At 38.9% G+C, this 25,210-nt stretch overlaps 1 protein-coding gene across 1 annotated transcript in view; it reads right to left on the reverse strand.

Annotated features, from left to right (window-relative positions):
• Positions 1 to 1,862: 1,862 nt before the first annotated feature.
• Positions 1,863 to 25,210, reverse strand: part of LOC137298550 (nephrocystin-3-like) — a 31,937-nt gene continuing 8,589 nt past the window's right edge. Inside the window, exons 5-30 of the mRNA XM_067830852.1 lie at positions 24,382 to 24,534; positions 23,289 to 23,422; positions 22,102 to 22,200; positions 21,796 to 21,881; positions 21,313 to 21,402; positions 20,863 to 20,998; positions 20,328 to 20,489; positions 20,001 to 20,104; positions 17,930 to 18,044; positions 16,319 to 16,462; positions 16,051 to 16,148; positions 15,581 to 15,766; positions 14,415 to 14,556; positions 13,570 to 13,734; positions 12,901 to 13,004; positions 11,523 to 11,645; positions 11,192 to 11,292; positions 10,303 to 10,400; positions 9,599 to 9,840; positions 9,080 to 9,155; positions 8,569 to 8,705; positions 7,803 to 7,974; positions 6,658 to 6,726; positions 6,231 to 6,356; positions 4,885 to 5,010; positions 1,863 to 4,682 (exon numbers count right to left, since the gene is read on the reverse strand). Of these exons, the coding sequence (XP_067686953.1) occupies positions 4,539 to 4,682; positions 4,885 to 5,010; positions 6,231 to 6,356; positions 6,658 to 6,726; positions 7,803 to 7,974; positions 8,569 to 8,705; positions 9,080 to 9,155; positions 9,599 to 9,840; positions 10,303 to 10,400; positions 11,192 to 11,292; positions 11,523 to 11,645; positions 12,901 to 13,004; positions 13,570 to 13,734; positions 14,415 to 14,556; positions 15,581 to 15,766; positions 16,051 to 16,148; positions 16,319 to 16,462; positions 17,930 to 18,044; positions 20,001 to 20,104; positions 20,328 to 20,489; positions 20,863 to 20,998; positions 21,313 to 21,402; positions 21,796 to 21,881; positions 22,102 to 22,200; positions 23,289 to 23,422; positions 24,382 to 24,534 (3,332 nt within the window). The 3' untranslated portion in view covers positions 1,863 to 4,538. The remainder of the gene's footprint in view (positions 4,683 to 4,884; positions 5,011 to 6,230; positions 6,357 to 6,657; positions 6,727 to 7,802; positions 7,975 to 8,568; positions 8,706 to 9,079; positions 9,156 to 9,598; positions 9,841 to 10,302; positions 10,401 to 11,191; positions 11,293 to 11,522; positions 11,646 to 12,900; positions 13,005 to 13,569; positions 13,735 to 14,414; positions 14,557 to 15,580; positions 15,767 to 16,050; positions 16,149 to 16,318; positions 16,463 to 17,929; positions 18,045 to 20,000; positions 20,105 to 20,327; positions 20,490 to 20,862; positions 20,999 to 21,312; positions 21,403 to 21,795; positions 21,882 to 22,101; positions 22,201 to 23,288; positions 23,423 to 24,381; positions 24,535 to 25,210) is intronic.

A 25,210-nucleotide genomic window follows, 5' to 3' on the forward strand; every position in this document is an offset into this window, starting at 1 on the left:
GATATGTGATTTCACTTTCAAAACAACAAACCAGTAACAACGAGAAAACACTACCTAACTCCTTCCTGCAATGTTTGAGAAAAAATACCAGCAGGATCATTAAAGGAAAATTATAACAATCATAGCATAACAATGAGAACCTTGACAACAATGTGTGATGTCATTACATATGACTAAAATATACATTTCGTGGTAAAACAGCTGTCCGTTAGTTAGCAGTGATGCTATAATGGTTTAATGTTTGTGGTAAATATTACTTCGGGAGTTTTCCCCTATCAAGAAGACACGCCATGGTATTACAGGAATATTGTTCAAAGCGGCGTTATAACCAAACTTACTCACTCACTTACTCACTGGGGGAACATCTCTACTTCATGGGCTCTGTATTTGACTATGTTCCACCAAATGTTCATGCAACATGAACTATACCATTCAAAAAAGTAGAGGATAATGGATTTACAATACTAATTGAATGCAAATGATGAAGTCAAGTAGTAAACAGTTAATAAAGAGAAAACAAGAGAAATGTGACAATTTATTCCAATCTTTAGGAAATTTTCACCTGTACGGATATATATTGCTTTTTCTCATGTGCATTGACACTGGCTAGTGGTATGCTCGCAAAACGGAGTGTCCCCTACTTTTTTGAATGGTATATAATCACAGGTATACAGCGACAGGAATCTTAGTACCTTACTTACAATCTTACCAATGAACAACAAAGCTTGGTTCTTGCAGTTACGACTAGCCCCGTGGTACTACCGACTATACTAACTACAATATCTTATTTTTATACTGCTCAGCATATACTGTCCGACATGTACTGGTTGCAAATGTGAATCGGTGGATGACTATATTCTATTTACAACATATAGATACACATTATAATCGTGCCATAGTAATCCTGCTATTTCTCACTCTCTGAGTAAACTATACATATTTGTTTGTTTTCAAGTTAGCAGTTCCAAGACATTGTACATTTATTCACATATAGGTATCGATTATTTTCTGCATCCATTGTTTTCGACTGTACAAGGAAGCAGAGTCACCCGGCTTCGAAATGAAACGCTCGCGGTGTAAGGGAGATAACCCTGTATTACCCACAAGACTGCCTGAGCAGCACGAGGATCGAATAGAAGTTACAGACTCATGCCAATTATATTTGGACACTTGACGGACACATAGACCTACATGTTATTTCAGTATAGCATAAATAATTTTCACGAAGTGAGTTCTGGATGGATCTTTGTAAAATTTGACAGGCAAATGTGAAATCATCTCTGCTCTGTGCACATAATTTCAGTTCAATTAAACTTTATAAACTTTTTCATGTCTTTAATAAACATATTCTCTGTAGGGTCAATGTGACCATTTCCGTGTTGCCATTTTGACCTGAACCTAAAAGGCATTACAACGTGGCACAGGGAAAATATCTAAGTTAAAAAATGTATCAAACTTACTCTAGTACATATAGTTTGGTACACACATACTAAAACAACTTACACATGTACACAGAGTCTTGCACAACTGCTTTGTTGTGACCTAAAGTCATCCTTGTTCATGGTGTCCTGGAAAATACGGTAGTTAGATCCACAACAGTTTTTGAGATGGATGAGGACAATCTATAGCAAATGCAGATCACTGGTGAGCATGACGATTATTTGGATATACATTGTATACACAGTATTTGAAACATAGGATAATTTGTAATTACAACAGACATAATGTACCTGATGTATTATATACTGAACAGGGAAAAAAACGCAACTCTGGATTAATGTTAAGTTTGTATATAGAACACATAAACATGAACGCTTACTTTTATAAGATTTCAAGTTTTCCAAAATAAAATTGTGTTTCTTTTTTTTGTTCAGTATATTTAACATATGAATAATGCTTGTACTCATTAATAGAGATCACTAAGAGGCTGATTTTCAAAACAAACATGAAAGGACTGTTATTGATGCATTGCAAGTCATATGACCAATAGCAAATGTCGTTCAAATACCAAATAATGGCCTAACATGGAAAATAAAACAATATGTTCCATTTATTATTCCATTAGTTTTATGTCCTTACACCGTTTGATGAAGCAGAGGAATATCTGTTCCAGGATTGGTATGTTGGAAAACCAGCAATTCCATTCCTCCACACGATTACCATTTTCTAAGCCTGTGGAATTTTGGACTTCTATTGTTTGTAACCTTTCTAGAGTTATTTAAGGACACATCTCTATTTGATCAGCACCTTTATATTGTATTTCCGCACCGTAGCTAAAGTACCGATATATAGTCATGAAGTACTAGGTACAACAGTGGGCAAAACAGCCTCACTTGTTCCCCCATAAATGATCTGAGCAAGTCATCTCATCTTGCAGTTTGTCCCTCATTCATTTTATTCAGTGCCTATACTATATGAGACAAGAGACCCATTTATTCCCTGATATCTTTGGAGACAACAGTATACTCTAAAAGTATATTAACTTAGCAGCCAAACTCAAGTCCAGAATGACTGGGCACATCTTGACTGTATTAACTCTAGGCTGAAATTAAGACAGTTGGTTTGGTTTGTTGTTACGCTGCACTCAGCCATATCCCAGTTATGTGGCAGTGGTCGGTAGATATTAAATAATCAAGTCTGGACAAGACAATACACTGATCAACAGCATGAGCATCGGTCTAGACAATTGGGATACAATCACATGTATCAACCAAGTCAGCAAGCCTGACCACCCGATCCTGTTAGTCACCTCTTTTATAACAAGCATGAGTTTCTGAAGAGTGATTCTAAAGCGGATCTTCGTCGTTCCTGAAATTAAGAACTGTTCTGGATCCTTTGGTTTACATTTATTCTGTTTGATACAAAATGTCAGCCTATTACTGAAAAATCCAACAAGCCGCCAACCCATATATTTATACCCTGAACAGAGTGAAACAAATCCTTCAACACGTACACATACTATGGAGTATCACTGATGTTTTATGTCTATCTTACTACAAACATCAGTATGTACTGGATGTTTTATTCGACCCTGTGGATGATAATGATGGTCACACTTTTAAATTATAAATGCCAGTAAAAGGGGGACCACATTGGTTCAAGCCACACAAGGAGAAACATCATGACTTTGTCAAAATACAATAACTATAGTCCAGTCAAAGGGAGACAACTGTGGTTCAATCCATCAATGGGAGACAATTAACTAATATTAAGCCAAAGGGACACAACTATGTTAGATTGCTCCCACATTAGCTGATAGGACTACAATAGTTCTGGTAAAAATTGGAAATTTTGTTACATTTTCCCCAAGTTGCTATTCATATATTCAATATTTTGTATGGACCTGACACCTAGCTCCGTATTGCAAACTAAATATATTTAGATCAGAAAGAGGCAATCACAATTCATTGGCGTTTGGTGTTTAACACACTCTACACCGAAATAATGAAGGCATGATTGTAGACTGTCAAACCAGACTATCAAGTGATGCCATGAGTAAGACACATGGATACGCAACTGACTCTGTCAAACACTCTTACCACAGATCCAATTGGTCATGGTTTATGTCTATATGTTTGTGTGACTAAATGACTCATCCTTACCCCAATATATGTTGCCATTTCCCAGGACTGAATTTATGCTAAGAGTGATGCATCTTTCTTCAGACTGCAATAGCAGATGGCATGTGAATATCACATATAATGATGAACAACGAGGAGAGTTCTAAGGATTTACAACTTCTTAAATATTGATATGAGAAACGTTTTGGTATAGCTTCTAACACTGCTATCAAACAAGTGACGTACAATACTGAAGGTTCTATATACATAGTAAAGCAGCAAGTGATTGATGTTTACACAATTAATGAGGCTGATGTACAAGACTGGAGGATGTTTACACATGGCAATGTTTATAAACAGTAGGTCAGGTGACCTAATTGACATGTCAATCTACCTGAATGTCACCTTGCAGTCAACAAGGTCATACCATTTTGAAAAGGTTACAAAGTCCATGTGGCTACACAAGATTTTTGGAACCTCGCCACACCTCGGCATGAAATGTTCAACGCCATACGGTTATTGTATAACGACTATGTACAACGATGAAACAAATATTACTAAAACCTGTGGAGCGAGTTTCAAGTCTTGTGTTCTTGCTGCTACACACATGAAGGCAACTGCCTCAATTGCTCACATCAATATTCACAAAGCTAATATCCATAGAACTATCATCGTTGTTCATCGCAACAACTTCTAAATGTCACTCAATTTGACTCGAAGAGGTTATCATATATGATGTACAGTATGAGTGAAAAAAGTTGAAAATGACCTGGGGGAGTCTTGAGGGCGATTCACAAGGATGACCTCAGTGCTATCAAATCCACGGAATTCCATCAATCTGCAGAAAATTCTCATCCTAGGATGTTGTTGTAAATGAACTTCAATATATGAAAATGTCTGAAGATGACAATGTTGGTTTTGCTGTGGTTATGTATGGTTAGTAATGAGATTACAGTCTGAGATTGAACACCACTTTAGCTAGTTGTGTAGGATATTCTTGATGGTGGAATTTGTATCCCCGCTGGAACTCCTCCGAGATAGAACCTTCCCGGCGTAGTTAGTCTCACTCTCCTTCATCTCGGTTGCCTTCTTGTAGAGCTTAGCTGCCGTCTCAAAATCTTTCTGCAAACCAGAACAGCATCCATTCAGGAAAGTATGTACAGTTTAACACCCTCATCAGAGTTGAAAAGATGCTAGTATAACATACCTAATAATTCAATGCCTAGCCATCTGATGCTATATTAAGGAGAACTAGGTCCCTTTGAGGTAGTCTTTGGAGCAACGAAAAAGACAGACATATGTAAGACAAGATGTTCATGCTCACCATTTCATACTTCATGACAGCAAGATTGCGCAAGGTTTCTGCAACAGTAGGATGACTTGGGCCAAAGCTCTCCTCATAGATTTTGAGTGCTCTTTCATACAGAGGCTCAGCCTCACTGTACTTGTTCTGGGGAAACAGAGAAAGATGAATCTTTGAATAATTCACCTTTAAGAAAATAGACAAGTTACACCAAAGTAATCACGATTATCCATTAAAAGAAATGAATTTTTTAAACTGACTCATGTGTTAACTCACTCTAAGCATGGGTGATCTGGGATTAATTTCCTGTTGAAAGTACAGTTTATCTAGGATGGCTTACCTATTGACATTATAGGACATCTAGGATGGCTCACCTGTTGAAAGTCCAGGCCATCTAGAATGACTCACCTGTTGGGACTACAGGTCATCTAGGCTAACTCACCTGTTGGGAGTACAGGTCATCTAGAACAACTCACCTGTCGGGACTACAGGGTCATCTAGGATAACTCACCTGTTGGGAGTACAGGTCATCTAGGCTAACTCACCTGTTGAGAGTACAGGTCATCTAGAATGACTCACCTGTTGGGACTACAGGTCATCTAGGCTAACTCACCTGTCGGGACTACAGGTCATCTAGAACAACTCACCTGTCGGGACTACAGGGTCATCTAGGATAACTCACCTGTCGGGACTACAGGTCATCTAGGCTAACTCACCTGTTGAGAGTACAGGTCATCTAGAACAACTCACCTGTCGGGACTACAGGGTCATCTAGGATAACTCACCTGTTGGGAGTACAGGTCATCTAGGCTAACTCACCTGTTGAGAGTACAGGTCATCTAGAACAACTCACCTGTCGGGACTACAGGTCATCTAGGCTAACTCACCTGTTGGGAGTACAGGTCATCTAGAACAACTCACCTGTCGGGACTACAGGGTCATCTAGGATAACTCACCTGTTGGGAGTACAGGTCATCTAGGCTAACTCACCTGTTGAGAGTACAGGTCATCTAGAACAACTCACCTGTCGGGACTACAGGTCATCTAGGCTAACTCACCTGTTGGGAGTACAGGTCATCTAGAACAACTCACCTGTCGGGACTACAGGGTCATCTAGGATAACTCACCTGTCGGGACTACAGGTCATCTAGGCTAACTCACCTGTTGAGAGTACAGGTCATCTAGAACAACTCACCTGTCGGGACTACAGGTCATCTAGGCTAACTCACCTGTCGAGACTACAGGTCATCTAGGCTAACTCACCTGTCGGGACTACAGGGTCATCTAGGCTAACTCACCTGTTGAGAGTACAGGTCATCTAGAACAACTCACCTGTCGGGACTACAGGGTCATCTAGGATAACTCACCTGTTGAGAGTACAGGACAGCAAGGTTAACGAGGGCAGTTGCCACAGATGGATGATGTGGACCAAAAGACTTTTCCCTGATGTCCACAGCCTGCTTGTACAGTGGCTCTGCCTTATCATACTTGCCCTGCAAAAAGAGACCTTCACTGAAGTGATATCAATAATCAGTCTGACTTCTCTCAACACAATGAGGACAATGATACTTCTCACAAGGAATCTGGCTGTTTGTTGTTTTGTCCACAGTCAATGATTGACTCTTGGTTCAGTGGCACATAGTCCACCTAGTCCCTGAGTCAAGCCATTCAATATCCATATCACTCCAGTTCAAAGAGTTGGGCCATCTGGGACTTCTTCTGACCTGGAATCTCATCAGGGCAGTATCTAAATAAGTCCTATACAAACATACCATAATAAACCATGATACTTACCTGTTTCTTATACAGCATGGCGAGATTCTTAATGATACCAGCACACGCTGGGCTGTCACCACTTAGATACTGAAACATAAGGAGAGAACATCAATGTAGCATAAGATGTCATCTGTCCTGAACTAAAACAAATACTGTAAATCATTAAATTTTTGCGAGCATGACATTTTTGCGAAAATTGCGAATAACTTGAGCTCGCAAAAATATCATGATGCAATTTGCTGGTAGAATGCAATGAATAATCAGCAAACAACCTGTCCTATCTTCGCTTTATTATTCACCATAACAACTAACAAAAGCTCTTGACAATACATATATTAAGCAATGACAACAACGTGAAGAATGACTAATTACTAGCATTACTCATACTCACATGCCACATGTCAAACAATGGATACCCGAACAAAAGTCATTCTATCAGTACATCCGATAGTCCAGACAGGCGCCAACTACACAACACACATTTCTTAGAGACTGTTTGAAAGGCCGAGACCATCCAGCAGGCGTGGATAGGTTTCATGACACTTATCTGGAGATCAACAGCTTCGCAGACACTGACTAAGCTGGTCCTTCATCAGTGCCAATTAATTAGAGTCATTCCATTTAATTTAATCCCTTTGAACTGTTTTAAGCTTTTCTGGCCTATTAGGCAAGTGTTTGCAGCAATCACTGATTGCATACATGTGGAAGTACTCCACTGAATGGTGTTCAAGATTAGCGGCAAACTTTAATATGTGATTGGATTTACTTAACATAAAACTTTCAGATGTAAGTAAGCTTTGAAACTGTCACACTAAACTATGTTTTGAGAATTAGGCAAGTCGCAAAAATATTGTGATGTAAAAACGTCTGTTGGTCACCACTCGCAAAAATATCATGACGTAAAAAAATCGTGATTCACAGTATTCAACCTCATGTAAAACAGTGTTCCAAAAGGCATCTAATTCCCTGTCAAACATTATGCTATCCTCAATCCATCTACTTCTCTCTCCAGATCTGTAAACGCAGTATACAGTACATACACCATCCAGCCTTCTGTGCGTACATCATCAATTACTAGCGTGGTCCAGCCCTCCTCAAGTGTCCTCTTTGACAAGCAATACATTGTCAGAGCTCAATGCTGACACAAATCCCAAAATATTCACCTTCAGTCTAATCTGTAGTGCCCTCTCATACAGAGGCTCTGCTTTATCAAACTGTTTCCTGTCATTGTAAAATGCTGCAAGGTTGTTGAGAGACTGAGCCAAGTCAGCGTGATCCGGCCCCAGCGTTGCTTCTCTCATCTCCAACGACTTCTTGAAAAATGTTTCAGCAGTACTGAAAAGAAGGGATGTACTTGAAAGTTTTGATTGCTTTATATCTTCATGATTTCCTGCACACTGGCATTATGAAACATTATGTTAAACATTTCCATATCTCTCACAAAACATAGTGAGTTTGTTAAGTGTTGTTTCAAAATAATTACATCCTTATTACATCATGCTTAAAAGCAGGAAGAAAGTCTGAATTTATGCGTCTTTAAATTCAGTAGAACCTATAAAAACATCAAAACCTCAGATTTGAGCCCCAATCCTAAGGAAGATACTACTCTGCCTTGCAGATAGAGCAGAACTAGGGATAACCAACATGTCCACTTTCTGACTATTTCCAGGATTTAACGTTTTTGAGGGGCATTTCATAAGTTGGGTTTGTACAAAAACGACAAACCTGATAGATAACAACATTAACAAATGACATTTCAACATAGATTCTTCTACAGTTGTCAAGCTGGAATCATCCATGAAGTTTTATCAATATCATGATCTCCATGGAGTTATCTTTTCTTATCTGACAGAATTACACTTACTTTAGTCCAATAAAAATATATGATTAAAACAACAAGATGAGTAAAGATAAGGTAAACACACTCACTCGAAGTTGCTCTGCAGGTAGTACAAGACCCCGAGTTCGTTGAGTGTGCGAGCCTGTTCAGGGGAATCAGATCCCATGGCCAGTTCCTCCAGGTGAAGAGTCCTTCTACGCAGCAGGTCAATGCCTCGTATCTGACCCTGGCAAAATGTGAAGGTTTAAACCCCGATACACTGAAGAGGTCAGACACAGAAGACTCTTTTGGCCAATACACCAGTTGTGCTGTCCTTAAATCTTAGTGGCAACATTAAAGGAAGTTTCCAAACAAAATGATATTGGCTGATACATAAAGAGAAAACATATACCGTTTTCATTCAGAGAGCACAAGCACAAGCATATTTTAAGCCTTTACATGGCTGTATGTTTATCAATGAACCAGACTTAACTTCAACACTGGTGTTTCGGGACTATTATTCTGAAAAGGGACCATACATTTGCTGTTTAACTAGACCCAGTCTGTATTTCAGATTTAAAGATCAGAAACATGTAGGGCCTCTGACGATCAGCTACTCACAGAATTGACCCTTGGTGTTCTGGCTTTCTTCTTGATGGACATTGCTCTCTTCTTCAAAGGTTCTGCTTGCTCGTGCCTGAAACAGTCAGTCAGTCACAAATATAACCGGGAAACAAGCATCATATGTAAATGAAGAACATCATGATGAAGAACATAATGTCAAATCTACATCCCAATAACACTCAAATTGCTATATAAACAAGGCCAGACACATGATGTAGAAAAACTAGTATGACATTATGTGATACTCAGTTTTGAGCTCATCGTTCAGAGCTCAGAGCTCATCGTTCAAGAGACAGTTAACTCATTGTTTTTAAAATACATTTTGTGGTCTTAAATCAACGATAAAGGATCGCAAAATTGAAAACAGAGTAACTTTGTCTTCTAATTGCAAAGGAAATGAAACAAGCACACATAGCATCTTAATCCTAAATTGAAGATCAAATAGAACAGCATGCAATAAAAGTCAGATGAAGGACTCAATAAGTTAAACACTAATTACACAAAATCCCATCTCACTTTTCTTGTTTTTGATACAGTAGAGCTAAAGCATCCAGTTCCTTTGCCAAGAGGTAGTGATCTCTCCCGTAAGCATTCTCATAGATCTCCAGAGCCTGTTGGTAGTAGGCCTGGGCTGTGCTGAACTTGCCCCACTGAGCGTGGAGCCCTGCCAGCTGATGAAGCGACCTTGCCACTACAGGATGGTCAGGGTCAAGGGCAGTTTCTCGCACCTCTAGAGCTCGCTGTAGTGCAGGCAGGGCCTGGGAAGTCAAGTTTTCATAAACTTTAAATATATTAATAACGAACACATACATACATAACAAAAGGTGGATTTAATGAACTGTTTCTTTTGTTCTGTCCACTTGCTGTATATTACAGTCGAAATGCATATAATGTATGGTTAATAAGAACCATAATTATTGTTCCATTTGTGTACATTATAAATATAATTTATCCATGAGAAGTATTGTATAATCATGTCTTGCCTCTGCTTGTTCATTCAGTCCATGAAACAACAGTACTGGTTCAACATCACAATTTCGCCATCAAAGAAAAATATATGTCACTGTATGAAAACCAACATGCTAACATGTGGTACAATTACTATGATCAGGGAAAACCAGGGACTTCCATTCACAAACAGGATCCTGTAACTAAAAGGGGTGGTAATTCTACTAACACAAGTGAGCTTCTATAGACTAACAGTCACCCCCAGACAGTACCTGCTTGAGCAGTCCCATGTCTTTGAGGAACCTCCCAAGTGTCTCATACATGTCTGCAATCCGTGCTGGAGTCAGGAGGCCGTCAAAGTGACCTGAAGCTGATCCAACATTATGGGATGAAGTCCCCACTCAACAAAATAGACATGTCTACCCTTTGTGATCTTTGGAACAGATGTGAACAACACCACAATCTCAGACCAAATGATAAGACCTAATATATATATATATAAAAAACAGAATGATCATGTCAACAAGGCAACTCCTTATCATCAGAATTACTGTTGCTGTTTTTCACACCACAGTTACTAATACTAAAGTAATATCACAGTGGTCACAAAATCGAGTCCTTTTTGGACAAACAAGTGGTTGACATTATGAGCCCCTAGTTTAAAAGGTGACTAATGGGATTGGGTGGTAATGCTCACTGACTGGATTGACATGTTATTGTTTCAAAATTGCATATATAACAATGCTCTTATGTTGGTCACTTGACTGCTCCAGACTCCATTATTTATAGAATGCTGCCATATAGCTGGAGTATTGCTGAGTGTGAATATAAACAAACCTCTCCACACCATTCAGGGTTAAGATGAAAGACAACTAAGACAGTCAATGAGCCATGTAACCTAGTCACCTCTTCAGATATTGTCTCCAAGATCAGGTTTTCTAGAATACATTGATGTTTGTTCTTTGTTTGTTGTTCAACGCTACACTAAGAAATATTCCAGCCATATCACCTCAGCCTTACAAGGCGCATCTTGTATACTTTGATCAGAAAATATACAGTGTTGAATGGTCCAATATTTTAACACCTCAATCTGTAATTACACAAATACTGACCTGGGAGTATTCATTTCTGAAGTAAACAATCAGTCATATTTTCACTTACTTTCTTCTAATTTTTTAGTGGCGGTGAAGTAGGCATCTGGCATCGAGTTCTTATCTCCACCTACAATCTGCCAGTAACTGATGAGCTCCGAACACCGACCTCTAAAACACAAACAATGCACAGCTGCCACAAGTTCCTGTCATAAACAAAAATGGGCTTTGCCTTATCAAACATTAGATCAAAGTGCTAACAAAGATCTGTGAATTTATTTGATGAGGTCCACTGTTAACTATTAATACCTGTCTTACGCAGCTCAGTAAACTGCAGCAGTCATGTGCTTATCTAATTCAGACAAAGAAACTGACTTAAGACTGACATTGGAACAACTCACTTTGCATAGAGTCTCTGAAACACAGACAGGTTTAGGATGCAGGACTTCAGCCTCTCCTTGTCTCCTGTCAGCTTGATGAGCCAGGGCAACTCATCACACACACGACAGGTCACCTTCCCTGGACTGAAACATGACCAGGCTACTAGGAACAGCCAGGCAAAGCTAGGAATAATCTACTACTGTATTCAACATGACTAATACATGGTGTAGCATACAGAAAGTTTCTCCATGTTGTACTATATCTACCAGTGTATCATGATAAGGCTTGGTTCTCCTTTCAACTTCGTTCTTTGTGAAAGGAGACCCAGGTATTCAAGTCCTCAGGCAAATGACCTCTTAGATTACATCCCATAAATGACATTTCTCATACAAAACTGTGTCACAACTTTGCACTTATTTACTTCATACATTATTTAAATATTAGGAGTGAGTGAGTATGGTTTTACACCATTTGTAGCAACATCACAATAGGGACATCAGGAATGGGCTTCACACATTGTACCTCTTTGAGGAATCAAACCCGGGTTTTCAACATGATGAGGGGATTATTTAACCATTAAGCTACTCCACCATCCCTTAAATACAAACCAACAGGAAGGTGTACAAAGGAAAATCATGCACAGATTTGGGTTCTTTTACAAAGCAATTTTGTTGAGTTTTATGATGCTTGTTTCAAACTGGTGACCTCCATTCTAGACTGCTTTTGAAAAAACTCATGATTCAAAATTTTAAAAACAGATTAAATAAATAACTAAAAGAAAACATTAAATATGGGTGAAATTCTGGAAATAAATATACAGGAACACTTGTACTTTCATGGGTTCCCTTATTCGTTTTGACTAGTATATGATCAGGATCACAAGGCAGTACTTCCAAAAGGAAAGGGAGTGAATGAACTTAATTTTACAATGCTTTTAGCAATATTTCAGCAATATTTCAGCAATATCACAGCTGGGGACAATGAGAATGGACTTTACACACTGAATCCATCAAAACAAGGTTTCCAGTGTAACAAGCAAATACTTAAACCAAAAGCCTACCCTACCCCGATACACAAGGGGAAAGATGAAATATTTATCAAGTTGAAGCAAGACACAGAAATTGATTTTGACTATCAGTCATACAGGCTGTAACTTTGGTTTAGAAAATGCTGTGTTAACATATTCAGATCATACAATCATTATACATTGAGTACATAGAGTAAGCAATGCTCTCACAGGTCACATAAATGGTCATTCTGACATCACCCATGATAGGATGTCCTCCATTCTAAGCTCATAGTTAAAAAGATCCAATTTTAATGAGTTTGACTATTATGTTAACAGGAGTGCAAAGTCAAGCAACAACATTCAAAGTCAAATAGTGGGAAACCACTCACTGTAGAAAGCTTGAGAAATACTCCACCAATTCCTGCCGAGTGGCCTCAAAACTGACCTCAACATCATCTTTACCAAAGCAGTAGTCAAAAACTGCTTGCCTAACCTGAAAGTAGAATGAAATATGACTACAAAAGATCTAATGTAACTGACCTACAGGTACGCCAGCCTGACATCCCTTCTGCAGCCATCAGATATATACTTCAGTGGTATCATCGCAAAGCAATGCCAGAACTGCCTGTACAAAGTGCTACAACAACTCCTATACTTAAATGTAGGATTATGATGATCTTAGAGCTAAGATCGTCTTGCGCAAGTGGATCCTGATCTCAGACAGTAACTATCTAAGTTTTCTCAGCATTGTTTCATGGAGAAAAGAAGAATAGCCTTCATCACCCAGTCACCAAGTCTCCTTTCTGGTTTAGCTGCATAATTATCTGGACATGGAGCTCTTTCACTGTCAGAGCGCAAATTAAATGACTGCAGTGCTCCTTCCTGCTTTTATTACCTTAACATTTAGTCTTATGATGGCAATACAGCCATGGAATAGTGTGAGAATAGACAAATTCTATGTTGCACTACTTTTTCCAAGGTTAGGCAGCCCTATACAAGGTAAATGCTATGAACAAAGATTATATCCTTTCATACTTTCATTTTACCACACAAGTTACCTGTTCATGGGCAAATGTGAGAAGCCCTGAGTGGTATTTGATGAACAGGTGTGACGAGAAGGCCTCGTAGAACTGTGCCAGCAGATTCCATGTCAAACTGGGGATCAGTCTAAACAGTTCCTCCTCCCTCATCCCACATCGACTGACACACATGTAGCACAAGATCTGAAACACAGGTAACACAGGATCTGAAACACAGGTAGCACAGGATCTGAAACACATGTAGCACAGGCTCTGAAACACAGGAAGCACAGGATCTGAAGCACATGTAACACAGGATCTGAAACACAGGTAGCACAGGATCTGAAACACAGGTAGCACAGGATCTGAAACAGAAAACACAGGTAGTAGAGGCTCTGAAACAGATGTAACACAGGATCTGAAACTCATGGGTATAACAGGATCTGAAACACAGGTAGAACAGATTGTAGCATAGGATCTGAAACATAGGTAGCACAGGATCTGAAACACAGGTAGCACAGGATCTGAAACAGAAAACACAGGTAGTAGAGGCTCTGAAACACATGTAACATAGGATCTGAAACACATGGGTATCACAGGATCTGAAACACAATTAGAACAGATTGTAGCACAGGATCTGAAACGTGTATTACAGATAGTAGCACAAGATTTGAAACATAGGTATAACAAATTGTAGCACAGGATCTGAAACATAAGTAGCACAGGATCTGAAATACAGGTGACAGAGATTCTGAAACACATGTAACACAGGATCTGCAACATATGTAATATGGGATCTGAAACACAAGAAACACAGGATCTGAAACACAGTTAGCATACATCTGTTATATAAACCTTTTTATTGTCATGGGGCCCGTTCTCACCTGCCTCATGTAGCCCCTGGTGTCATGAGTTTCATACTCGCCACTCAGGATGTCAATGATCACAAGGTACAAGTCCTCACAATCAACCGTGGTCAGTAGGTTGTCCAGGCTGACCCGCAGCTTGTCTTCATGCTGGCAGAAACTGAAACAAACAACAACCAGCCCATGAAACTAACTTGGCTGAAAAGGATTCCAAAACTGCAGCCATGGAGGCAAGTGAGAAAACCTCTGGGTATATAGTATCTACTTTCTTTTCCACATTCATGGGTTTCCACATTTATTCAATTAATCTATCTGTAAAATGCAGTGATGAACTGTAACTCTGTATGGATTATTTCATTTGGATGAATATTACAGGACAACTGTTTCCACAGGACTGGCATATATTTACAGTTTCCCTGTATATGAGAAAACAATCTGAACTTTTCTTGCAAAGTGTATAGTGCCACTTCAGTTATACTAAAACACATCTTGACGAAGATGTCTTAGCTTATGTCAGTACATGTACATGTGAAGATAAGAAAAAATTAACTTATCTGACACACACATTCTGGTCTCAAGTTTACTTTCAATAGCTTCTTCCCACTTTGAAACATTAGTTTAATGTCTTATTTAGGAATATTTCACTCATATGAGGACATGCATGTGTGTGTATGTGTGGCTCCTTGTCGTGACCCTGACTTATGCTGGTTTTATAGTGCTAGCTCACTGAGATACCATAACCAAGCATGAATACCCTAGTCAGATACATTATGCTGACTACTTGTTGTATGCATTAATGAAGAGCACCCGACAGGGACCAACAAAGTACCATATTTTAATGTCATTGGTATGCTGCAGCTGTGGATTGAACCAGAGACCTTCTACTCTCTGGGTGCATGCTCTAACCAGTACACCACACGGACAGCCAAGTAATTAAGACAGTTCACCACTGCAGACAGCAAGCTGTGTTAATATGTGACTCAAACTGATCTATTCAGTTTTAAGATGTATTTTTTGTGCCTGAAAAGTTTTCATTCCTCAAAAAGAATGCCTTGTAAATTGAATTTAACATTTCTAATGATGGCCCAAAACAAGTGGATTAATCATACATAGACTGGAAATTGATTAAAATCCAAGTGTTGAAGTAATGGGAAATCTTATAAGCACAGCAAGTTTTAGATTACCTGGCAATGTGTCTGGCCAGCACCATGACATACAGTGGACAGCAGGTGGACGGTGTCCGACAATGTGTCAGTATCTTGGACTCAAACTCAGGGCTCACAAAGGCATCGAGAGTGGCCACCTCTGCACGTATCAGTTCCTTTACATTCTTGTTGGTTAATGGTTCTATACAAAGGGTTGGCCATGATCTGAATAAACATCAGAAGATTTCCAAACATAATTTCTTCTGTAAACATTTCACCACTTTGGTACTATTCAAGCTGATAATATTCGCATTATTATGTCAGAAAGTTGTCTTGCCCCCTGTACTCATCATCAACCGATTTGGCCAAGGTATCCTTTACTACTTTAATCAAATACATCGTAAAAGAAATTCATTTTGGGGCTCAACTTGTGACCAGAGAAAATTGAAACTCTATGCGATAGAAAGTTTGTTATCGTGAAAACAACATATCATGTGTCTGTAACATACCTCCATGTCTGAAGACAAGTGTCTTCATGACATGACACGATGACCCGTGCATCCACTGGCAGAGGGTCCAGCAGCCACTTCAAGTGAACGTCTACTTGCTGAAATCATCATCATCATCATCATCATCATCATCATGAGTATGGCTGAGAGCGAAAAGCACATCATGGCAACTAAGCACACATATTAGCTCTAAATCATCATTATTACCAGAAACAAATAATGAGTCAAGAGCAAGTTACTCGTAACCTGTAAGGTGAGTGTAGCTTACCGGGAACCTGTCAACAGAGTCCAGAATGAGGATGGTCCCTCCTGGGGACTTGGCAGATACTTTCTCCAGCCAGCGGGGGAACTCCTCCACCAGACGCACTGGGTCACCAGTCAGGGCTGGGGGCGTGGTCACATGTTGCATAAGCTGGCACAACAATACAGATATGAAACAGCCATAACATAACTCATCAGCTTCTTTGAATGCCATTACAGAAGTTGGGAACTACAACGCTGACAAATCCTATTGTTAACAACATCTCTTATTTCATGCAATGTTTTGATACAGATTCTTGTACCATTGTCAATCAGGAATGATTTTTCACTCACAAAGTAAAAAAGGTTATTATTTTTAAAGTTGACAACAGAAGAGCCAAATGATTAAATCTCCATACAGGAGAATATGTAACCTACAATTCCAGTTTGGAAGAATTTTATCTGAACCTTGAAACAGACTACTGAACATTGAATGACTACAATATTCCTGCAATATCACATCAAGGGACTCCAGAAAATTGGCAATAATATCATGATATCTGAGATAAATCATACTGTAAAGCCTCAAGCTGTAAATGGTACATATCTGAGGGGTTATAGCTAAAACGGCCCCACAGCAGAAGGGCACCTAAATCGTTTGGTGAAAACGGCACCATAGTGGCGAAAATGGCTACTGATTGATGGGCTAAAATGGCACCATATATAAAACATTGTTATGATGACTTTATTGTTTTAATATTTTTTTCATTATACATCAAGATATCAAGCATTCTTTTGGGATGTTTGGTGGTCCTGAAAGAGACCGTTGAGAGTGAGTGTTGGTAACTCAATGAAGGATGGGTCCATGGATTGCTGCACATCTTGTAAGAAGTTGAGATAAGGACAGATCCCAGTGAACAGGCTCCACACTTTGAACATCTCATCCTGCCTTGTCGATGAGGTCTTACAGACATAAGCCTTCAAGCGTCCTTCTTGGATGTGTAATGGTACATTTCCGTGTTTTAAAAACAGTTTCATTTTGACACGGAGTTTGAGTGAATCCATTTGAGTACATGTACTTAAAACATTGAAGGGTGTGATGTTTTCACTTTCCAGTCACTGTCGGCAGGGTAGACACATTTATTATCTAATCATACTGCAAGCAGCATGGGTATGGGAAGCACTTTCCAGTGCTTGCAGTATAACAATAATAATCTTTGGCAGGTGGTAAGTGTTCTGTTACTTTGTCGGTGACACGGCTTAGTTGAAAGTTGATCATACAGAACCTAATTTATTTTTTATTTTTATTTCACAAAACAATAAAGTCTACTTACCTAATATATATGTCTTTAGTTCACAAACACTAAAGTCATCATATCAATGTTCATCCTTTTCAAATTTTATATGGTGCCGTTTTTGCAATAACATTTGTAGTTGTTTTCACCAAGGGGTGGTTGCGATGTGTCCAAATGGTGCCGTTTTGCTGGGGTGATGTTTAAGCCTGCACTCTGTATGAGCACGGGCAAGTGCTGACTGAGAATGGATGATGCATCAGATAAATGTAATTCAGTTATTTTTACAATCTGATCCTGGGACATCAATGCCTTGTGGCACCATCTATGTTCTGTGTTTGCTGTACCTGTGAGGTGAGTCTCCGGATCATGATGATAGGGTCTGCACTGATGGAGGATGGGGAGTCTACAAAGTGGAACAGCACCAGGGTGCCCGGACACTTTTCTTGCTGCAGCTGAATCCTGCAATAAAGTCAGTGGTTGCTCATGTTCTATGGAAGAAGGTGAGCTGAACTGGGGTTATTCAACACTAATACACTTATGTTGGGATATACATCAATGTGCATAGCTGCTTGTACTAGTCCAGACTTTTGCCAGTTTTACAGTGCTTGGCTACAGAGATACTACAGTGAAAACAGCCTAAGAAAAGATGGCTCAACTGAACAGATTGGATAAGTAAATACACATCTTTTGGTCTCGGCAAATTTCTTTATTAATTATCACTATTAGAGTCTGGTTAACTAAACTCACATAAGTAAACATTACTGCTTAAATAAACGTCTTCTCACAGTCACTAGAAGTAAATTACTTAACAAATGAGACTTGATAACAAAGTTAGCACATAATCCAACTTGAGTTGCATGTGTCAGCTAATCACAAACATGGAGACCAGCCCTGATAAGTTGTTCGTCGTTCTGTGTAGCCTGTGATTATCAGCAAGTAGACAAATTAGTTTATCCAATTTACATGATGAATGACTTGCAGTAGGTCGCCATTATAGTCGTGTGACATGTAGGTTTTGATGGGTTTGGATAAGGAAAATACCTGATAAATAAACAATTTTGGCAAGTCCCTTGAAATTGTACGTATCAGGTTTCCACTGTATGTGCATTTTATCATGGATATCTTACTCAGACACAGTAGATTGACTGACCCGAGCCGTCCTTGTTTTCTCACCAAAATGCAAAGTACCAGGCAGGGTAACAGGTACAATCTTGCATGTAACAATGTCAAATGGTCTCTTCTGTCTAATCACATCCTTCTGTCCTATCAAGATCAATGAACCACTTAGCCTTTCTCATTCAGACATGCTTATGAGTGCATTTCTATTGCATAGCCTTTACGATATGTTAATCACATATACTTCATTATAAAGAAATCTAACTGCTTGTTTGTTTGCTTAACAGAACACTCAGCAATATTCCTGCTATATGGCACTGGTCTGTAAATAATCAAATCTGGACCAGACAATCCAGTGATCAACATCAAGAACAGATGGGATATGATGACGTTTCAACCAAGTCTGCGAGTCTGACCAACCGTTCCTGTTGGTCGTCTCTTGCATGGGTTGCTGTAGAACAATTCTAACCTGTATCATCTCTGGTTAGATATCTAATTCCATAGGTTAGACAAGCAAACAACATAAATAAGTAAACAACAATAAGATATTGTGACGGCAAAGTCACAGACTTGTCAAACAAATGTGACTTTCAAAAGGATCCCTTCCAGAGTCAGCTGTAGTTCTTATTGAGCAGATCATTTTTTGACCACCTCACATGGGTCAGTTCAGCAGGGCAAGTGAGTAAATGTTATTATGTACCATTGTCATCAGTATCATCCATATCCTGGTAGCTTGAGTATATACGGATGATATCATATGACAGCCCATGTCATACTATGCTTACGACATGAGTTTCTAATTGTGCAACATATGTCATATTTAGGGTTACAATTTCTTAGTAAAGTACAAATTCTAGTACTTTTTTGGTTGAGAGACATCTGGGATTCAAACCCACATCCTCAGAGTCAGGCACCTAATCGCCAGCATACAAAGTCAGCCACCTAACCCGCTCAGCCACCTCGACTTCCACTAAATGTGTTATTTCCTAAGTAAGAGAGAGGAATGTACTGATATTTAGGCACAAATGTTATAAACACAGGATGATATGGGCACGAACATAATAACCTGTTTATTACCCAACATGTCAAACTGAAGAAAATATATCCAAATCTACTTTCAAACATAGACTAGCTACCTGCTGTCACTGCAGGTAGAACACAACATCATAGAAGAAACATAATGTCACACCACTGTTCATGACGACATCATGACAAAGTAATAATTTGTCCTACAGCATCTTATGAAAAATATGAACCCCAATATTTTCCCCTTTGTATTTAATAAGAATGAATACTGACCACTTTGACAGGAGGAGTGATCGTCCTGACCCTGAGCCACCGGTCACCAGCAGGGGTGGTAGAGGACCGGCTGAAGACACATGGGCGTTCAGTCTCTCATAGTACTGTATGAAAATTTAACAATTAAACTCACAAATATATTGTGATTAACACTGCTGCATGTGGTCTTTCTCTGAAAGAATGGTTAAACAGTACTCTTAGAGAACAACCTTTTATATTATGGGTGTCATGAACAGTTTTCATAGGAGACAAATAATCCACTTTGTGGAAATAGTAATGTCTATTCAAGGAATAGCAAAATAATTATAATTTTATAATTAACCTTACCCTTTCAAAACCCAGTTCACAACTGGAGTACACAGCATAGCTGAGAGCCTCCATCTGTTCATAATCATAGTGGACATCCCACACCACCCCCTCAAACAGCTCAGGGGCGTCTGTAGTCAGCTCTTCCGCTTCCGTCTTCTCACACAGACTTACTCCTAGCTCCTTAAATTGACAAATTCTATCTGTTATATGACTCAATACAAGATGTTGTATAACTGAAGGATTGGTTGTGACTTTGTAGTGTATTTGTGACACATAATAATATATGAGTGGGTCTAACAGCAAGAAAGTGAAATTCTGCAATTTGTTATTGGGAGAATAGACACCCAGAAATGACCTTGCTGTATGCACAAATGCAAGGGGGAAGATCCGCAAACAAAGTGAATCTTCGGTTCCACATTTTCCTTGAAAATGAGAAACATAACAATTTTATGACCCTTCACAACACTATTGCAGAAGAACACAGTCCATATTATTGTACTAATTATCAAACTTATTACTCTTTTTTTTCTTGTTCAGCATGTTGCATAATCACCATTTTGAATATCTTGACCAGTTCCGTGTAAACCATCTCTGCTCCCTTATTTGGCGATGAGTACCCTGAGATGACCTTGACATTGCGGCTTTCTTTGACCTTAGTCTTTATTTCTTTAGCTTCACCCTGACTAGTCCTGCATTAAAATATAATGGAAACACAATTCCAAATATCACAAAGAATATGTCAGTCCATCTGAATCGAAAAATATAGATTACTTAGATGGAACCACTCTGTACAGCAGTTCAATAACAGACCAATTTTAATTCATCAATTGAATGCTCATAGCACTGAATTATTTTAAGTGCACTCAATTTCCATTTTCATTTCCCTAAGAAATACGCAACCCGAGCTGCGGTTACATTTCCATCTCATCCCACTTGGTACCCATTTACTGAACAAACAGGCAAAAGCTAATAAACTCAGTAACAATCTTATCCAGTTTCTGACCTCTTGTTACCCGTTTCCCTAAAGCAGTAGACTGTGGGCCGGATTTCAGTACTCTCCAGATGACCATGTTTCACCTCAAAACTTGTAAACCTGAAACATGCAAATCTGAAACTTTCAAACCTCACACATGTAAATCTGATATTTGTAAAACTGGAACAAGTTAACCTAAAACACATAAATCAAAAACATGTTAACCTAAAACACGTAAATCTAACACATATTCACCTGAAACATGTAAATCTAAACATGTCAACCTGAAACAAGTAAATCTGACACATGTAAACCTGAAACAAGTAAATCTGACACATGTCAACCTGAAACAAGTAAACCTGACACATGTTAACCTGAAACATGTAAATCTGACACATTAACCTGAAACATGTAAATCTGAAACTTTAAAATCTCACACATGTAAAATCTGAAATTTGCATAAACAAATTCTTGAAAAACACTGTATGTTAAGATCAGTTATGACAGTACTACCTGTTTGTAGTGTCTCCAAGCAGCACAAGAAATACAGAGGCTAGTTCAATCTGTTTCTTTCTCATTTTGATTTGTCTCTCAACCATCTGTAAGACAAAAAGGAATAAACAATGCAGAATGTTATTCAGCATGAAAAGTACCAGTAGCTAATTATACTGAAACTGATTCTCGAATGATATTTTGATTAACTAACCATATTTTGATGAAACAAACATTGGTCTTTGTACACAAAACACATCTAATAATGATACAATATTGGTAAAGCTGTAACAAAGATAAATGTAAATTACTGATGATGACACTTACGAGTGGTGACAAGTTTTCACTGTCGTCATACGGCAGATGAACGATGACGAGACCTCTCCCTTCACTCTCACACAGACTGTTCAAACTGGGGGCATACTCCTGCAGATGTACTTCACTACATTACTTAAAGGTCACGTAGAACCCCCAAATCAAACATAATTATAACACAGCTATCACTTATTCATGATATATAAAATGCACTAGTGATTAACGAAGAACAAATGAACAGAATAATAAGCATATAATCACAAATCAAACGTGCAATATTTTGTACTTGGGTTAACCTACTTCGAAACAAAGCACTTGGGAGACCGAACTTGGTCAGAGCCTGTGGGTGTGCACTCTAGTGTAACGAATCCTTCTCAGTGGCCACTGGTTCATTTGCAGATACCCTTAGCCGGCTCTTTGTTTATTGCATATAAGCTCGACAGGTGTTAATGTCAAATTGCATGTGGTTAATGATTGAAGTTGTGCATGTAATCAGTAGATTATTTACTTGTTTGTGTACACAACCAAGATTAGACTACTGCTCACGACTTCATTCCCCGGGCATGCATACTGTTTTTAGCACCACAAACCTATTCACTGTGCATTGGTTATGATCACAGCGCAGTGCAGCATACCTGTTGAAACCACTTTTTCCCCCAGAGCCAGGGGAAAATCAGTGTATTGTTTGAACTCTGATTTTGCTGTCTTTATTTCATTGCTTTTTTATTTTCAACTTTATAGGTTGAATTGGCATTTTTATGATTTGTTTTGGTAAGTGCATACCAAAGCTAACATAACTGGCACAGTTGTGTTTTATGCTGCATGTGACTTTTAAACAGCTGATCTTTGTTTGCGATGGAATCTGAGCCAAAACATGCCAAAAACACTTCCAATCCTCACTGATACCGATGGAGCACAATACAGAGATTAAGAGTTTGTGAGATCCCTTCTGTTCCAATGCATATACAGCATGTAAAACAACTGATTAATTGGTTGTTGTATAATGCCTCTTTCAGCCATATTCCAGCTATTTGACGGCAGCCTGTAAACAGCGAGTCAGTGAACACATCCATCACTACATGTCATGCAATATCCCAGCCTGTGCTATTTATAATGCCTTTTGCAATATTTCCTGTGTGCTTAAAATCTCCCCCAATGTTTACTGAACCTGGTAATACTGCAATGCAATACTTATCTACCTTTGCCAGGAGTTCAACCTCCGGGTGCATGTTGCTGGGTGCGGAGATGTAGAGGCGGCACACGCTGCTGATGCTGTGGTCGGGGATGGTGGGGATCACCTGGGCAAGGTTCGCTAAGGCGGTGCTCCAGTCGTCTGCTCAAGATTATTCATGGATATACTACATGTACCAAAATGATGCCATTCTGCTTTCTAGTTTCTTTAGGCTCATTACAAGCCATTTTTTTTATGTAAGCCTGATGGGTTGTCAAACTTCATATCTTGATATTATTGAGGGTTTCCCCAAATTGTTTTAGGAAAAATCATGTGTAAGCCCAGGGCCTAGACTTTCAAAGAGCTAGACTTACTCTTAGAGCTAAGACAGACGTAAGTGCCATACATTAGCATTAACTTATGATGATCTTAATGCTAAGAGAGCTTAAAAAATCTAGGACCAGACTTTTTATGAAATGGTAGCTAAGCACATCTCACATCACTATTTCACTAAACTTCTCACTTCACACTGTTGATGTTCAAACAGCCTGAACAAGAGGATGTATCTTAATGCTGAAATCTAATTGGTTCCCATAACAGAATACTGTGTATCCCACCCAGGATGGAAATAAATTCCTGTAATTTCTGAACAATAAATCCCCCATTTCTCACTTTGAACAAAGAAGCTGCATGTCCAAGAATCAGTGAAACACACACTTCAAGTTTTCTTCAGCTCAGGCAGCTGTTTTACTGTAATTCTGAATTCTTTCACAATGGCTGATTAACACATGCTGGGAAGCTATAATGTTTGAATTAGTATCATGACCTGTATGTCAGTATTTATGAGTTCCTTGTCAGGATGTAAAGCCCCTTGTTTTTCATTCATGGCTGTATTTTATGAATTTATATTTTGAAATATGTGCAAGTAAAACCACTAATATATGCAAACCTGCAATACAAGGTCAGCAACTTCAAACTCAGAGGTTGTTCTGCCAAAAGACCTGTAGAACAGCCAGGTCTGTCCCAGAGCTAGAGTAATCTATGACTTTTTGTTATTAGGAAGATGTATTCAAACATATCCAAAGATAGAACAAGGTTTCCATCTCAAATCTATGACTAACCTTTATTAACGTTTGTGAAGGGTCCTTCCAGCTCCATGATATTATTGGCGAACTCAGGACCACGGAGGAAAGCTGGCTGATGAAGCTGCACTGTGCTACCCAGGGAAGGTTCACTCTCCAAGGCTGTCCACCAGTCTCCAGGGTTCGAGTTACCTTCACAAAACATCATAGATACTGCAAGACTATCTCTTGACATGCTAGTTTATAATTTTCTCCCTTAAAAACTTCCATTCAAAATTATTTATTTTTCATTTTAAGTCCTTCAATAACTGGAGAATGTTAAATTAACAGAGACAGGCTAAAATACATCAATTAAATTTCTCTATTTTTAATATAACATTTTTAAGTAAAACGTGACATGAATAATGTAATTTTCTGAACAAAACTGATATTTTATACTTTTCCTGACTCATGCTTAATTGCTTACTCTCCTCTTCCTGGCGAAGGTAGTGGAACACCTGAAATCCCTTGAAGTTCCCTTCTAAAAGAAGCGGACGTAAAATTCGCACTCACCCATGTATTACCTCCCTTGCAACGCACATGGTCAGCTGACCACCATGATACTTCACTCTCTTCTATAATTGCCCGACACGAGAATATTAGAATTCAGCATGTGTCTGTGAGGGGCGGCTGAGAGGGCTTTCGCCATGAGTCAGGATAAGTATAAAATATCAATTTTATTCAGAAAATTGCATATTTTTTCTTATCCTGACTCATGCTTAATTGCTTGCAGAATCTGACGGTGGGTCAGACCACTCTGGATTCTGCTTTCTGTTCCACATTACATCCAATAATTCAGTCCTATTCTTCTCATATTCATTGTAGATTT

This window comes from Haliotis asinina, chromosome 10 (assembly GCF_037392515.1).
Source record: "Haliotis asinina isolate JCU_RB_2024 chromosome 10, JCU_Hal_asi_v2, whole genome shotgun sequence".
NCBI lineage: Eukaryota > Metazoa > Mollusca > Gastropoda > Lepetellida > Haliotidae > Haliotis > Haliotis asinina.